The 17,332-nt window shown below is 45.9% G+C and overlaps 1 protein-coding gene across 1 annotated transcript in view; it reads left to right on the forward strand.

The window, feature by feature from the left end:
• The window catches only part of Pdgfra (platelet derived growth factor receptor alpha), a 46,147-nt gene extending 29,511 nt beyond the window's left edge, over positions 1–16,636 (forward strand). The window contains exons 14-23 of the mRNA XM_059276012.1: positions 307–417; positions 672–825; positions 1,949–2,115; positions 4,463–4,578; positions 4,928–5,050; positions 7,065–7,176; positions 8,363–8,462; positions 8,554–8,659; positions 10,552–10,802; positions 13,432–16,636. Coding sequence (XP_059131995.1) covers positions 307–417; positions 672–825; positions 1,949–2,115; positions 4,463–4,578; positions 4,928–5,050; positions 7,065–7,176; positions 8,363–8,462; positions 8,554–8,659; positions 10,552–10,802; positions 13,432–13,579 — 1,388 coding nt within the window. The 3' untranslated portion in view covers positions 13,580–16,636. The remainder of the gene's footprint in view (positions 1–306; positions 418–671; positions 826–1,948; positions 2,116–4,462; positions 4,579–4,927; positions 5,051–7,064; positions 7,177–8,362; positions 8,463–8,553; positions 8,660–10,551; positions 10,803–13,431) is intronic.
• The last annotated feature ends 696 nt before the right edge of the window (positions 16,637–17,332 follow it).

The following is a 17,332-nucleotide window of genomic DNA, read 5'->3' on the forward strand; positions in this document are numbered from 1 at the left end:
CAATTGAGTGAGAGACCCTGTCTCAAAACATAAGACAGAGAAAGAGTTGAAGAGGAAGATATCCTGATGTCCACCTCTGGCCTCCATGTGTAGTTGTATAAGCAAGGTCTTACACACACACACACACACACACACACACACACACAAAAAAAAAAAAAATCATTCAAGTCTAGACTAAGGAGATCATCTAGGACTCTTCTTTTAGACTTTTGATAAACCAATATTATTGACTCGCAGTGCTAGATGTTTGTCTGAGAACCGGGGGTAGGTAGTTCAGTTGAACTGAAATCTTTCTTACTTCATCAGCCACAGCGAGATCCAGTGAAAAGCAAGCCCTCATGTCTGAGCTGAAGATAATGACCCACCTGGGACCACATTTGAACATTGTGAACTTGCTGGGAGCCTGCACCAAGTCAGGTAGGCTCCCTGACCTGGAGGGAGGGTGTGTTGGGAACACTCATGGTCGTGGAACTTTGATCCAGTCTCAGGCACACATTCCTCTCTCTGCGCCCTAAACATGTCTCATGCCTTTATACTCACACTTCATGAGTATAAAGCTCATAAGTGGAGCCCACTGGTGGCCTGGACTTTTTTCAAAGTTCACTGGTTCTGAGCATTACGGCTTCTTTTTGTCGCCCATTTTTATACCTGGGTGCATTTGGTCCCCGCAGGCCCCATTTACATCATCACTGAGTACTGCTTCTATGGGGATTTGGTCAACTATTTGCATAAGAATAGAGATAGCTTCATGAGCCGTCACCCAGAGAAGCCAAAGAAGGAGCTGGACATCTTCGGACTGAATCCTGCTGATGACAGTACAAGGAGGTAAATACGAAGGAAGCCAATTTGTCACGTTGGCAAAAAGCCTGTCCCGACAGATTCCAGGCCTGCGGATTCTGGGCCAGCACCAGAGGCCACAAGGCTTGCAGCCCACCCACCCATCATGTCAGTGTGGATGGATACATAGCTGCAGGTGTTTGGGACTAGGTCATTCGATGGGAAGGCTGCACCGACAGGTTTGAGTGACAGTGGGAGCTGGGGGCCTCCTGAAAGCCTTTCTCTTCTTTGTATGTGATTCCTCAGGACACGTCAATGCAGCTCTGGCCAGGGATGTCTAGATTTGTGCCTTGCAAGGAGCTGTTGAGGATCTGTAGGTTCCATCTGTTGCTCCTTGCTGAACCTGGGTCAGGGATACTCATTTGTCTCTACGGCTAAAACTTCCAGGTGGCTGTAAAGAGTATGGATGTGAGGTTCTGTAAGATCAGAAAGTCCGAGGACCTCCCTTGCTATTAAAATACCTAATGAGCTCTGAATGGGTGCATCGAGTCGTAGGAACTGTTGGTTGGAGCCACATGGCCACGTGGCTACTTAACCGACAGAGGGCAACAGTGAATTGTCCTTACCGTCATGAACTTTTCAACTCTTTGTGTACCAGACTCAGAGTATTTTGTGTGTTTCTGGGAATGTAGCTCTCAACTTGCCCGTGGCTCTTGGGGATGTCCCTGCTACTTCTGAGGGTGTGTAGAGGGGTGACATTGAGGACAGAGAAGTAAAACACGAAGAATCATGGCAGCCACCATCTGTGGACCCCGGCTGACCCTGTAGTATTTCCCGTCAATGTGGGTAGTATTCATTTTACACTCTTTAGAGAAGCGCTTGCTTCCTCCTGGATGGGCATATTCCTTCCACATCAGACGCATCCTTCCTTCTCAGTACGCCTGGGTTTGAGATGATCCATCCATTTGTGACTGATTAATGGGTCATCTGTCTGCCTGGACCACCCCATGCAGTGTGCACATGGGGATTGTTTATGCTCATCCTTGAGACCTTGATACCTCCCTCAGTTAATGGCACATTGTAGGTACCCAAATTAGCATGTTGTCTACTGAGTGATCAAATTAGAGGCCACTCGCGGTGAAACGTCTTTGTCTTTTTTTTTTTTTTTCAGTTACGTGATTTTATCTTTTGAAAACAATGGTGACTACATGGACATGAAGCAAGCCGATACCACACAGTATGTCCCCATGCTTGAAAGGAAAGAAGTCTCTAAGTACTCCGACATCCAGAGATCGCTGTATGATCGGCCAGCCTCCTATAAGAAGAAATCTATGCTAGGTAAAAGCGCCCATGCTCATTCTGGCAAATATGATCTTTCTGTGGTTTGATGGCATACTCAGAGGAAGGGAAACGGGGATGAGGGGGTACATCTGTCAGACTGTGTGATCCCTAAGTGCAGGCCTGTTCAGCTGGGCCTGGATGTCTTTTGTAGATCTGTGGTCTGTGAGTGAGAAGAGTCCAGACAGGCTTAGTGATGGAGATCAATGATATATTGCTTGCCTGGTGTGTTCACAGTTCATGCTCTGGCACTGAAAAAAAAAAATAAAAAGAGCATATAATATTGTAAAATAAAAATAGAGAATAAAGACAGACCTAATGTAATCCATTTCTCAAACTTTAAATGTTGTTGCTTTAAATAAATAATTCATTCTGCTATAATGATCTTTTCTTGTTAACATGTCTTTTGTTAAAAAATGAAAGTGGTGATAATTGGTGTTTTTTTCCCCCCATGGCCAAACTGAAAGTTGGCAATTTTACATTGTTTCCTCATGATTTTTTTCTGTGTGCGTGATAATCCTCGCCTTTTGCTTTCCTAACATACAATTTGGGGTAGTAACTGGAGAGTAGACAGTTTGAGGTTACAGTTCTGACAAGTGTTTCTATTGACTTTTGTTTGCAAGCATGCCCTGCTGCTTTGAAAACAGAAGCGTATGTGGTGGGGATGAATTCATTTGTCAACTCCAGGGGGCCACGTGGTAATGCCACGCCAGATGGACCACCTCACGCCTGCTCTGGGGTGGCCACTCTAGGGATCTAGCTTAACCACACACTTGAAGTGAGCAGTGTCTATGAGCCTGACCTTTTCTTGTGATCCTGCTTTTGGGGGTTTGAGCCTCTCATCAGCTGCTGCAAAAGTATTCAGCTGCCATGGAGATTGTTCTGAAAAAAAAAAAAATTCTCTAGTGTGCTCTGAATACTTTCAGGATTCTTAAGTGAAAGGTACAATCCATTAAAAAATACGTGCTTGTTTTGTAAAAGCCAACATGCATTATTTTCCATATCTGCAGCTCCATTCACTTCACGTTGCCAAATGGGTGAACTTCCAAACACTTCTGAGAGTTTATCCAATGAGAGTTCTTGGAAGCATCGCTTCCTTTCCACTCCCATATGGTTAAAAATAGTTTACATTGCTTCCCGGGCAGAGCTGGTGGGCCTGACTCATGCTCGGCCTGGGTCCTGCTGGCAGGCAGACCACAGTTTTCTGGCCTTCCCATAGCCGGGAGGAAAAAAATATGAATGGCTGAAGCCACTCATGGCTGGCCTGAACATCGTTGAGGACTAGAGAACTGCTGGCCTAGACTGCCTTCCTGGAAAACTCTTGGGGCCCTCCCAGAAGGGATGAATGGGGGGAAGTGGACAAGTTAGAAGGCGAGGTCAATGCCTGATTGTGGACGCCATCTGCTCTGTTTGGTTAGTTGATGTAACTGGCAAGCTAAACACAAAGTAAAAGGAAAATAAAGCAAACCTCAAATTTGCCATGGACGATTTCCATGTGTGTGTGTGTGTGTGTGTGTGTGTGTGTGTGTGTGTGTATGTGTGTGTGTATGTGTGTGTGTGTGTGTGTGTGTGTGTGAGTCTCCAAGATGGCTGAGGTGATTGTGACTGGGGGGGGGGGGATGAAAGCCAAGGGCAAACAAAAATCTGTGTGTGAGAATCCATGGAGGAGTTTGGTTTGATTAATTATTCTGACTATAACTGTCTGCCCCCCAGGTATGTGTTTGTGCATGCAGGCTGGGTATCGCTTATCTGAAATGCTTGGAACCGAATGTGTTTTGAATTTTTTTTTTCAGATTTTGGAATATTTGCATATACATAATGAGATATCTTGGGGTTGGGAGCCAAACCTAAATAGAAATTCCTATCTGTTTCACACACACCTCAGACACATAGCTGACAGTAATTTTATACAATATTTTTTCTAGTGTGCCTGTGTTTTGACTATGACCTGTCACATGACGTCTGGCATGGGAATATTTCTACTTCTGCCATCATGCTAGTGCTAAACAAGTTTTGGATGTTTCAAGCATTTTAGATTCAGGATTCTGGGTCAGGAATTCTCAACCTGTGTCTATTTCTTTTGGAAGAAAGAGCCATTATTTCTTCTATTTTTATTGCACTGGGGGTTGAAAAGTGTGCTTCATGCATGCTGGGCAAATTCTCTACCACGGAGAATAGCCTCCTTTGCATAATTTCTGTATCCTGTGAAGTCTAGAAACTATGAGGAAATGCTTTCGGAGGAGATCGTTGGGCAAACTTCTGCAACCTGCCAGACCAGCAGGTGTCAGGGTCCTGGAGGGTCCCGTGCTTTCAGCCGACACTAACACATTTGACGCCTTTCCCACAGACTCAGAAGTCAAAAACCTCCTGTCAGATGATGACTCCGAGGGTCTTACTTTGCTGGATTTACTGAGCTTCACCTATCAAGTTGCGCGAGGAATGGAATTTTTGGCTTCCAAAAATGTAAGTTCAAGGCACAGGGACCTCCTCAGACCCAGCCACAGGTTCAGAGGGAGGGGGACATGGAACGAAATGCCAGGAGGGAGATCTTAGAGCAGCAGTAACAGGGGCTTCTCATTTTACCTACCTCTTCGCCACTTCCCCAAAGTGCCTGGGAGTCTGACGTCATTGGGTGTCCGTCTTTCTCCAGGACCCTTTGTCCCTCAGGAGGAGTCAGGATGGGGAGGGAGGGCAAGTTCTTCCTGCCAGGGCACCCCTCAAGTGCCACCACGGAGTGGCCAGTCTTGCAGGAGTGCTGCTGTCTGGCCTCAGCTGGAACCATTCTGAAGTGAGATCTTCCCTTCCCATGTAGTGCGTCCACCGGGACCTGGCTGCCCGCAACGTCCTTCTGGCACAAGGGAAAATTGTGAAGATCTGTGACTTTGGCCTGGCCAGAGACATCATGCATGATTCCAACTACGTGTCAAAAGGCAGTGTAAGTTTCCTCCACCTTCACCGTTTATCCCCTTCACCCCTTTAGTCTCGGAAGTGTGTTGTTTCTTAATTCAGAAGTCATATTTCTGAAATAGGATCACAAGGTTCATTACTTGGCTCCAGAGGTCTCAGTAGGGAAAGCTTGGGCTTAACAGACAGCCTGGTATCAGCTTCACCCGATAGCAGGGCTGGCATTTGGTCAAGTTTAATGTCTCTCTCATGCCTTAATTTCTCTGTAGCATCCCCCATTTCCTAAATTGCTACAAGGGAATAATTTAGGGAATTCATATAAAGTGCTGTAGACAGTGCTTGACATAGAGAAGTGCCCAGCAGGGGCTGGAGAGATGGCTCACTGGTTAAGAAGAGCACTTGCTGATCTTCCAGAGGATCTGGGTTCAATTCCCAGCCCTCATGTGACAGCTCACAACCACCTGCAGGTCTGGGGATCTGATGCCCTCTTTGGGCTTTTATGTGCTCTAGGCATGCATGCAGCATACAGACATTGAAGGCAAAACACCCACACATGTAAAACTAAAAACAAACAATTAGACACACCCAGTATGTGTTAACTCCTAATAAGTCAAGTAAGTACGTGAATATACAAGCATGCATTTCCAGGGAGATCTCTAGTTTTTAAATTCTTACCAGATTTCCAACAGGCAAGTGTAAGCTTTAGAACATTAAGATGGCTGGAGTTAATAGAACAGTTCAGCTTCTTTAAAAATAGTTTCATTACCTACTTGAACCAGCCTCTCCATCCCTTCAACCCAAGCACGTGAGCAGCTTAGGACGTGTCTGCCACCTGGGGTATGATTATGTGTCACTCTGTTCCACTGGTGTAAGACAGCTCCCAGAGCCGCAGCACTTGCTTAGACAGTCCATGTCGATACCTCATGACTCATGACCATGTCCATGACCATGACCATGACCATGACCATAGTGGCTCTTCCCAGGCACCTTGATCAAGTTGCTAAGGTTATGAATGTCTGCTGTTTCCTTAGTAATTGGGATGGTGGTGGTAGTGAAGGATGCTAGCCTGAAGGATGCTGCATTGTGTATCTGTCTAGATTTATTATTTCACCTGAAGTTTGGACTGGCTTCGCAAAGGAGACACATCTCAGTGTCTTCTTTTTTTGACAGTGGAAAATAGCCACTTATTTCATAGAGTTTGGAAGGTGTCACTGGTCTACAGGTTGCTGTATCTGTTTTTAGTTTTGTTCCTAGGGTTACCTGAAAACAGGGGGACTGGTCTGGTCAAAGGTCACACTTTATTGCTAAAAAGAAAGTTAAATATTTTTATTGTATTATTCCTTCCAAGAGATAAGAAGGGACATTGAGCATTCCTTTTTCGTTATGATTGTTAAGAATCTAGACAGTGGGCTAAGATGATAGCCCAGTTAGTGAAATGCTTGCCGAGTTTGAGCTCCAGAACTCAGGCATAATGGCTGGTGATGTAATCCCAGTGCTGTGGAGGTGAAACAGATCCCTGGAACTCCTTGTTCTGTCCTAGGCAGCCTAGCTGAATTGGTGAGTCCCAGGCCAGTGAAAGATCTTTCTCAGAGAAAAAACAAAAACATAGGTGGATTGTATCCTGTAACAACAGCTGATGTCTTTGGCCTCCATATGCACACACACACACATACACACACACACACACACACACACCACACACACACACACACCACACACACACACACACACACACACACCACACACACACACACACACCACACACACACACACACACACCACACACACACACACACACACACACACCACACACACACACACACACACACACACAACCAGCACCTGCACACACATGAACATACACACATATACATATTCATGCATACCACACCTAGTTGCCGGTGAACAGGAAACACACGAGAGACATGATGCAGGCAGGATCTTTAATGCATTATTCACAGCCCAGGGAGAACCCCTTCCCATTTCTTCTTCTGCAGACATCAGAGCTTAGCCTGTGGGTTAATCTCCCCTCTCCTTCTCCGCAGACCTTCCTGCCTGTGAAGTGGATGGCTCCTGAGAGCATCTTTGACAACCTCTACACCACGCTGAGTGACGTCTGGTCTTACGGCATTCTGCTCTGGGAGATCTTCTCCCTCGGTATGGGCTTGACTTCTTTGCTGGTGTGGCTAATTCTGAAGGGATATGTGTCGGTCCCAGGTCCAGAATGCCGACACACGCAGTGTCAACAGTTCACACTGCAGCTGCTCCACAAGTCAACCCTTACCATGCCTGATGTAGGCTGAGTAGACCCAGAGGAATCTTTGGGGGATGCTTCCTCACCCCTGGCCACTGCCCCTTTTCTCTCGTGGGTTGTGTCAGAGTGATTTGCCTCCACGGAAAGTGCTTCCGATGACATCTGCCTTTTCATTTTGGACTCTGGGTTAGATAGGTCACCGAGAGTTTCTTCCCCTTTATTTGATGATGAATGATGCACAGGTGAAAGCTGATGTGGCAAGGGAGGGGGTGTAGCTCCCCATCCGGAGGAGATAAACCTCCTTAACATTTGATCACTTGTCACCAGGGCCTGGACAGGTCAGGTACCTGCTGCCAGGGGAGGGTTGTAAGCGAGTGATGAGGTACAACGGTGACCTTTGGGGACATATGGATTACACAGTTAGAGGTAAACCTTGCAAGCTATAATGTGGGTTCAGAGGAAGGAGAAAGTCTTGGAGTAGAAGCTTCAGAGAGGAAATCAAACTTGGCCTGGCCTTGGCTGTGGGCTCACGGCACCACTATTCATTCCCACTCTCCATTTCCTGAACCCTTGTACTCCCTTAAAACTGTGGATTACTGACAGTTCGGGTCCCAGCTTTGAATTTGGCTATAATTATTTGAACACTTGTGATGAAAATAGCATTCTTAAGCTGGGCACGGTGGCCCACGCCTTTAATCCCAGTACTTGGGAGACAGAGGCAGGTGGATCTCTATGAGTTCCAGGATAGCCAGGGCTGTTACACAGAGAAAGTCTGTCTCAAAACAAACAAAAAAAGAAAATGACATTCTTACCTTTAGTGGCTTAGCACACCTCCTCACCTTTTGAGTGTGTGTATGTATATCCAGTAGTTCAAAACACTATTAAATTCGTTAGTGATTTTTTTTTCTAAAGTTGCATGCTTTTTGCCCAAGATGCTTGAGCTCAACCAAGTCTGAGCAGTCCTCCATAGTCAAGGAGATACTAACCTACAGATTCTTTGAAAGAATCGGGACATCACAGCTTCGGGATTAAAGATGTGTGGTACCCGTAGAAGCCCTTGGTCATCCAGTTTCCTTTTTTGGCTCTTAGGTGGCACACCCTACCCTGGCATGATGGTTGATTCGACTTTCTACAATAAGATCAAGAGTGGATACCGGATGGCCAAACCTGACCATGCCACCAGTGAAGTGTAAGCTTCCTCTCTGCCCATGCTCCAGGGTCCGTGGGGTGGCTGACATCGACGCACACTCCCACACTCACTCTGAGCTCTGCCTTTGCAGCTATGAGATTATGGTGCAGTGCTGGAACAGCGAGCCCGAGAAGAGACCCTCCTTCTACCACCTGAGTGAGATCGTGGAGAATCTGCTGCCTGGGCAATATAAAAAGGTCAGTGGGAGCCTGTGATGGTGGGCAGGAGGCTGTGGGCAAGGGCGAGAGAGTATCTGACACTTATACCAGCCAGCAGTGCCGTTCAGCACTGTTTGAAAGGGACACTTCACAAGGAGAACACAGATCGTGTAATTCTGTGACCACAGCTTCGGGGAGAGCTCTACAAGACCCTGGTAGCAATGATGAATGAAGACCCCCCACCCCCACCCCTTCCCATAGGGCTCCCTTTCGTCTTACATGCTCGACACCTGTAGGCACTTCACCCTCCAGACATTTGAGTATCTGCAGCTCCAGTGCATTTAGAACCTTCAGGACTTCTGAGGCTATTCAATCGCTCATTTGGACGTACTTAAATTCCTTTGAAACTGGCTTTTACCAGCTGACTGGAGGGGACAATCCCAGCTGTTATCTGTGACTCCAGCTGGTTTTCTGTGGCACAGGAAGCATTGTTCAAAGGAACAAATGTAATTTCATGGACCTACACGCGGGAGATGCAAATGAATGGAGCAGTTTTCTGCTGAGGCCTGGAGAAGGGAAGCCACACACTTGAGTGTGATGAATCCCATCTCAGACTAGGCACTGTAGACTGACTCGTTTCTCTTTCTTCTTGAGAGGCCACATCGGTAGTTTGCCCTGGAGCATCCCGTCCTTTGAGCTGACAGTTTAGAATGTCAGTCTAGATTGCACATGTTGCGCCTCTCCTAAGTGATGCTGGGAGCAGGTAGGAATAATTCACCTAGGTCAGCAGAAGACTCTCTGTTGGTGGGAAGAGGAAGACAATGCTGTTGAAAGTGGTTTTTTTTTTTATTTTTGTCTTTTGTGGCTGGTCCACCCTATACACGGATGGCACGAATCTCTGTGGTGTGTTGACTTAAGTACGCCAGAGGGGTGCAGCTAAGCCATATGGTGATTCTGTTTTTAATTTTTGTTTGTTTGTTTTCTGTTTTTTGAGATAGAGTCTCTCTATGTAGCTCTAGCTGTTTTAGAAGTCACTGTGTAGGCCAGTCTGGCCTCGAACTCACAGAGATCCTCTGCTTCTGCCTCCCGAATCCTGGGATTAAAGATGTGAGTCACCATACCCAACTTACTTTTAGTGGGTTTTGTTTCTTGGTTTGCTTGATTATTTTTTGTTTTTTTGAGACAGGGTTTCTCTGCGTAGCCCGGGCTGTCCTAGAACTCGTTCTTTAGACCAGGCTGGCCTTGAACTTAGAGATCCCCCTGCCTCTGCCTCCTGAGTGCTGGGATCAAAGGCGTGCACCACCACCACCCTGCTTGGTTTGTTTTTTGAGGACGTAACCTCCATACTGACATCCAGTATGGAAGTACTCTCCCATCAATACAACTTGTCAGTATTTGTTTTCATTTACTTTCTTGATGATAGGTACTTTGACTGGGTTGGTGGCTTGACTTTTCTCCGATGGCTAAGGACATTGAATACTTTTCCAAGTATTTATTGGCTATTTGTATTTATTCTTTTATAAGCTAAATATTCAGTTTATTGTCCATTTATTGATTGGATGATTTTTTTTGGTATTTAAATTTTGCAGTTCTTTATATATCCTACGTACTAATCCATTGACTGATGTGCATTTGCCAAAGCTTTCCCCTAGTCTTTAGGTTTTTCTCTTCACTTTTTGTTGTTTTTCTTTGCTGCACAAAAGCTTTATTCTTTCCTTCCTTTTATTATTATTATTGTTATTATTATTATTATTATTATTATTATTATTTTGAGACAGGGTCTCTCTTTGTATCGCTGTCTGATCTGGAACATGACAAACTGTTATTCTTGTAGAAACCCATACACGTTAAACCACATGTTCTAAATTTCTATACTCATTTCACAATTTGTCAGTAACACTTGATTAAATGCGTCCGATGAATACTTTCAGAGTTATGAAAAGATTCACCTGGACTTCCTAAAGAGTGACCATCCGGCTGTGGCACGCATGCGCGTGGACTCTGACAACTCATACATTGGCGTCACTTACAAAAACGAAGAGGACAAGCTGAAGGACTGGGAAGGCGGCCTGGACGAGCAGAGGCTGAGTGCGGACAGCGGCTACATCATCCCCCTGCCAGACATTGACCCTGTTCCCGAGGAGGAGGAGGAGGAGGATCTCGGCAAGAGGAACAGACACAGGCAAGTGGGGTGCTTGCCCACCTCCCCCTGTGCGAGCCCGGAAGGGAGGGCTCATGGGTGTGAATTGTGCGCAGGCAACAAGGGGCAGAGGTCCAGGGTGGCCCCTGGAGTTTTTTTTTTTTTTTTAATATATTTTTATGTGCATTTGTGTTTTTGCCATGGGTGTCGGTCGGCTCCCCTGAAACTGGAGTTACAGACTGGTGTGAGCTGCCATATGGGTGCTGGGAAAGGAACTCGGGTCCTCTGGAAGAGTCAGCACTCTTAACCCCTGAGCCGTCTCTCCAACCTGCCCGTGGAGTTTTGAAAATGCCTCCCCCACGGTTCTGAGGTGTCTCACCCCCAGGGAGCGCCTCTCTGGCGAACAACCTCGGATCCGAGTCCTGAGATCATTGGCGCACCGAAGCCGGGGTGATGGTCAGAGCAGCCTCTCCCCGGAGGTCAAGGAGGAGCGAGGCGGGGCTGGGAGGTCTGCTGCGCCATCAATAGTCCTTAGCCCTGCCTGTAGTTCAGAATTACAAACTGCGGATTCACAGGCCTCCCCCGTCCGTCTGTCCTTCCTTCCTCTGCGGCTGCCTTCGCCTCCTCTTTGTGTGAAGCACAGGGCAGCCGCCCCACAGTGGGGAGGAAGCCATGGTCCTATCCACGGGCGGATGATCATGAATTTTGAGTAAAAAGACACACAAGGGCAAGGCAGATGTGAGACAAGGCAGAATATGGACGAGATGTCAGGAATCCAGGAAGGGAAGACAGATGGAGAGTCCTGGCAGGCTAGGGATTGTATACCTAAAACCTTTTGTTTAAAAAAATGTTTAGTACACAAGAATATTGCGAGACTACAACGACCAGTTAGTGGTGACCTAATTTACTTCATCCAGCTTGGTGTATATATACCATCACACACACGTACACACACACACACACACACAAACACACACACACACACAAACACACATGCACATATACAAACACACATACAAACACACACGCACATATACACTCAGACACACACACATACACATGCATACACACGTGCACACACATGCACATACACATGCACACACACACACACACACACACACAAGCACGCATGCATGCATGCACCCCCCCCCACTTTTATTTTTCACTCAAAGCTAAGCAGGAAACACGAGGATACTTCACCCCTGGTATTCTGGCATACGCGTCCTAAGAATGAGACCATTCATGTGTTAAGAACAGGAAAGTTAACTGTTGCAGAGAGTTAGAGTTGGAGGTATAGAATCCATATGGACTACGTTTGAGGCCGTAGGTTCAACCCCCAGTACTGAAAGAAGAGAGAAGGAAAGGAAAGCAACAGCTGTTCTCAGGTCTCCTTTAATACTCAGGCTTTATTCAAATTCGGATAACAGTTTGAATAGTAACTGCCAATATTTATTGGGCTTTTTCATATGGTCATGGTTATTGTCATATTTAATTGTCTCAGCAGATATATTGTTAGGCATTCGGTCATGTCATTTTTAGCCTTGTTTAGTTTTATTAACGTTCCAGAGAAATCTTTTTTTTAAATTTTATTTCTTATGTATATATTTTATTTTTTGAGATTATAATTGTGTTGTGTGCAGCTATATTCACCGAAGTATACAGATACAGCCTGCTCAGTCTGTATAATGCTCCCTGTATGTCTACGTGTGTTAGGACTGACCATTGATATCTGATAAGCAACCGGTGTGCTCCTCCCTAGGGAAGACCATGTCTCTGATCTCAACGTGCGTGCCTTCGTTGTCTGTAGTTCTTTGTCTAGAGTTGAGGTTGCCTGAGTGGCCATCCTTTACACATTAACCTGTCTACTGGTGTCCTTCTTACTCAGGTCTCGCTTAGGCAGCCGTGTTAGCGAGGCTTCTGGTATGCCGTTTTATAGATGTGAAAAGAAAACCTTTCTTTCCTCTGTCTTCACCTGGCCCTTCAGACTCAGAGGGGCTGGGTGGGTGAGAGGCGAGAAGGAGCATGGCAGGGGAGTGAGGTAAACGTGGGACCCCATCCTCCTGATCAGGAGGGTCCAGAGACCGCCAGCAGCTGGCGGGACCGAACTTGGTCCGGCTTTCTTCGGTCCTTTGCTTTTCTTTCCCAGCACCTTTTTTTTTTTTTTTTTTTTTTTGGTTTTTCGAGACAGGGTTTCTCTGTGTAGCTTTGCGCCTTTCCTGGAACTCACTTGGTAGCCCAGGCTGGCCTCGAACTCACAGAGATCCGCCTGGCTCTGCCTCCCGAGTGCTGGGATTAAAGGCGTGCGCCACCAAAGGCCCCAGCACCTTTTGATTGGCTGTTACTTACTCTCTCCCTCATAGGATGTGTAGGGAAAGTAGAAACTCTCATGTCTTGTTAGCAGCTTCCACAAAACACCTGTGGCAGGAGAGAAGGCAAGCTGGGTTGTGAAGAGGGCTGCGTCTTGGTTTGGCATTGCCTCTGTGCGGCACTGGGTAATGAGTAGCTGGCTGGCTGGCTGGCAGACTTGCCATGCTTGGCTGCACGTGTTTCAATAGGAAAGGACCTTGCACAAAGAGTCCCTTTGCCTCGGGCAGCCACCCTGGAAATGCAGCCCGTGTAGCGTGCCGTCAGTCTGTCCGTGACCTTAGCCTTTGCTTTTCAATCCCACCAGCTCGCAGACTTCGGAAGAGAGTGCCATTGAGACGGGCTCCAGTAGCTCCACCTTCATCAAGAGAGAGGACGAGACCATTGAGGACATCGACATGATGGATGACATCGGCATAGACTCCTCAGACCTGGTGGAGGACAGCTTCCTGTAACGGGCAGGGTCGGGGGCTCCCGACTACTCCTGGAGCCTCCTTGGGATCCCTTTAAGAAAACCACTTCATGGCAGTACGAAGGTTGAGGAGAGAGGACTCGGGTGAGGTGGAAAGAGAAGTTCCCTGTCCCGGGCCACGGGGAGCCTCTGTGAACGGATGGGATACTCGGATTGAACTTGGTCCGCGTTGCCTCTTGCATCTCAGCGGTGGGCGTGTGAGGTTTGGAAATGGACGGACAAGGGGAATAACAGGCCGCAGAAGACGAGCTTTGTGTTTCCGGGGCGTTGGTGAGATTCCCACACACGCAATTCGCGCTGCGACACAGCTCCAGCGTTGTAGTTATGTAAATAACTCTAACCAAGGATGTGTTTAGATTTGTGTTAACTCTCCTCTCTGGACTTCTGAAGAGACCACTCAGTCCATCCATGTACTTCCCTCTTGGAATCCGGTACCAGCTGCTGTTGAATTTTCCCACGAAGTACATGCAAAACCACTTTGAACCTTGAAAGGTACTGGAACCACCCTGTTTTACTGTCTTATTCGTGTTAAAGAGGCAAAAGATGACAACTAACCAACCTTGAATAGTAGATTTGGGTCTTTTAGGAGCCCAAGAACTCCTCTGTATATTGTAATCTATACTTATAACACTACTACTGTTAACAGTAATGCTAAATATGTAATCCGTAACATGATTTCCCGCCAGAGAAAGCACAATTAAAACAAAAACCCTTACTAAGTAGGTGGACAAGTTTGGCAGTTTTTGACATTTATATTAAGTAACACGTTTCTCAGTAAAATATAATAGCTTTAGTGGATTAAAGTTAGCGAACACTAGAGAGCAGAGTATTAAGTAGTGTCGCCCAGAAGTTTTTGATGCTATGTACTGAGTAGTGTTCTCCCTAATCCAAGGCACTAAAAGCAGTTAATCACCTCTGAAGTAATGGAATTAGAAGCAAGCAAGGCGGAACCCCCGTGTTCTAAATGTTCTCAGTATAAAGGCTTAAGTCTGGGCCCAATGTGACGTCCCATGCTGTGACCTTGTGGAAATGAACAGTTCACAAAAGGACTCAGATGGGCAGAAGTTTCTTTCACGACCAGTGATGACTTTGATGGATCCCACCCATCTCTACCTTTTAAAATCTATGACATTTAAAAATGCTTCAACATCAGCACCTCACTTTCCTCTCTTGTCTTAAAGAGAAAGAGCTGATGATCCCGAAACCACAATGGTGCTGTTGAATGAAGGTTGTGTGGGCATTAGCTTGGCTCTTTCTTTCCCACTGTTAACTGCAACTGCAGTCACTAACTCCGGGTCTTTGCCCCAGAGATTTGGAATCACTAGGTCTGAGGGGAGCAGGAACCTATATATATATCTTAATAAACTCCTTGGTGTTTCTGATCAACCAGCATCCAGAAACACCGGCTTGAGTTACAGAGGGTTGCCGTGGGTGGGGCAATTTTGAAATTTGGAACTGGGCTAGAAGTCAACCATGCAGGAAGGCTACTAATTTAAGTCCTTGGCTTTACGTCAGTAACGTTTGATGCCACATCTCTAGCAATTCCCACTCTTAATGTAAGTTTCCATGCTTCGCTGAGGCTGAGAAAGCAAAATCTTGGTTTGGGCACATCTTCCAGTTTCAGACAATGTGGGTACCACTTCCCACTGGATGGGGGGACCTCAGGTTGTCCACCTCAAAGCAGGTTCACAGATGATGCAACTGTGTGCGTCAGGTCTTTGTAGAGTCGGCTCTGTATTTGGTGGAGAAGATGAAAAGGTTTTCCTGATTTGGGGGTGTTTAGGTGGGAGGACAGCAGAACCAGGCGAACTGTCAAACTGGTGTAAGTTCATTGGCATTCTCTGCAATGTGCCTAATTGCTGACTCCGTATGAATGAAACATGGGCTGTGATTACTGCAATCACTGTATCTGCTTCCAGCAGGTGATGCTTTGGAAGCCACAGAAGCAATAACAAGGTACTTGACTGCCTACTGGTATAATCTCAGTGCAAACCCCAACTTTCCTTTTTCACAGCAAGTGTGAAGACTGAGCCAGATTGGCCAATTAAAAACAAAAACCTGACTAGATTCTTTAGAGCCAATTAGACCTGAAACACATTCGTGTTTCTAGAATTGCAGCTCAAGCGTTCTGTTTATCACCCCTTCGTACAGCCTTGACTTTGTTGGTTCTTTTTATTCTGATGTTGCTTTGGGCCTTGCATGACACCATGAGGTTGGATGAACAGTTCCTGTCCTTAGCCGTTCTCTCCGCTGAGATTAAATGGGAATACATTTGTTTTTGTTTTTTGAGACAGGATCTCTCTATGTAGCTCTGGCTGTCCTGGAACTCACTATGTAGACCAGGCTGGCCTTTAATCCTCAGAGATCCATTTGCCTCTGCCTCCCGAGTGCTGGGATTACAGGCACGCACCACCACACTCAGCAGGAATACATTTTTATTTTTAAACAGTGTTTTGAGTGTATCCCTGATTCATTTCTATTTTGCCTCCTGCAGAGTCCCCAAAAGAAAATTTACCAATCTTTCCTGCTTTCTATTTTTATGATGACAATCAAAGCCAGCCCGAGGAAAACAATTTGTGACTTTTTTAAATGATCAGTGAGATGTCCTTGAAATGTGGTCTGCCAACCTGTACAAAATGGTCCTATATTTGTGAAGAGGGACATAAGATAAGATGATGTTATACATCAATATGTATATATGTATTGCTATGTAGACTTGGAGAATACTGCCAAAACGTGTATGACAAGCTGTATCACTGCCTTTGTTTATATTTTTTTAACTGTGATATTCCCCACAGGCACATTAACTGTTGCACTTTTGAATGTCCAAAATTTATATTTTAGAAGTAATAAAGAGGAAAAATACTTACATGTTCCCCAAATGGTGGTGTGGTGAATGCGTGAGAGCGACTAACGCCATAGGGAGGGTCTGCCAGTACAAGACGGCTTCCAAATACCCCTGTTCATGTTTTGTTTTAAAAAGTGTAAATGGAGATCTTTATATTTCAATAAATGATTTATTATATATGGTTTAAAGTGATGGGGGTCTACTCCTTCTTTTGTTTTGTTTTTTAGTTTGATCAGGATCCCCTTCAACTCCCTTCCTACAATTCAGCCTGTTTGCTTGAGGCAGGATTTTGTTGTATAGTTCAGGTTGGCATTTATCTTCATGATCCTCCTGCCTCAGCCCCTAAAGTGCTGGTATCCTAGCCAGGTAGCACAATGACTGGATTCTTTTCCTTTTTTTTTTTCTCTGAGTAGACTAGTTGGTAAAGCAGTTTTAGGTTTACAGGACAGTTGAGTAGCAGATCAAGATCTCCCATACACTAATCAGCATTATACACGGGCAGCCTCCCCATCTGTACTGGACCCTCTCAGAACGCACGGTGTTTGTTATGGTGATGACCCTGCATCCATGCATCACCTGTGCTGTGCTTTAGCGTCCTCCATGAAAGTTCCATGTAGATTTATGTCCTTCACATTCTGTCACTTTCCCCAGTATCCCATCATATAAATTAATGCAATTCATTAATGGAAATTATTAGGTTAATAATTGGAAAACAGGTCCCTGTTTCAAAATAGCTCCCTATTACCCAAATTCAGACAGCCTATGCATCCAAGCCTGCATCCTCCAGAGCAGGGCTGCTCATTGAGTATTAGCTCCGCCTTGGCTCAGCCCAGGAAGAAGACAGATTCCTGGGAACAAAAACACTTCTGTCTGAACAACAGCTACACA

The sequence above is a fragment of the Peromyscus eremicus genome, chromosome 10 (genome assembly GCF_949786415.1).
Source record: "Peromyscus eremicus chromosome 10, PerEre_H2_v1, whole genome shotgun sequence".
NCBI lineage: Eukaryota > Metazoa > Chordata > Mammalia > Rodentia > Cricetidae > Peromyscus > Peromyscus eremicus.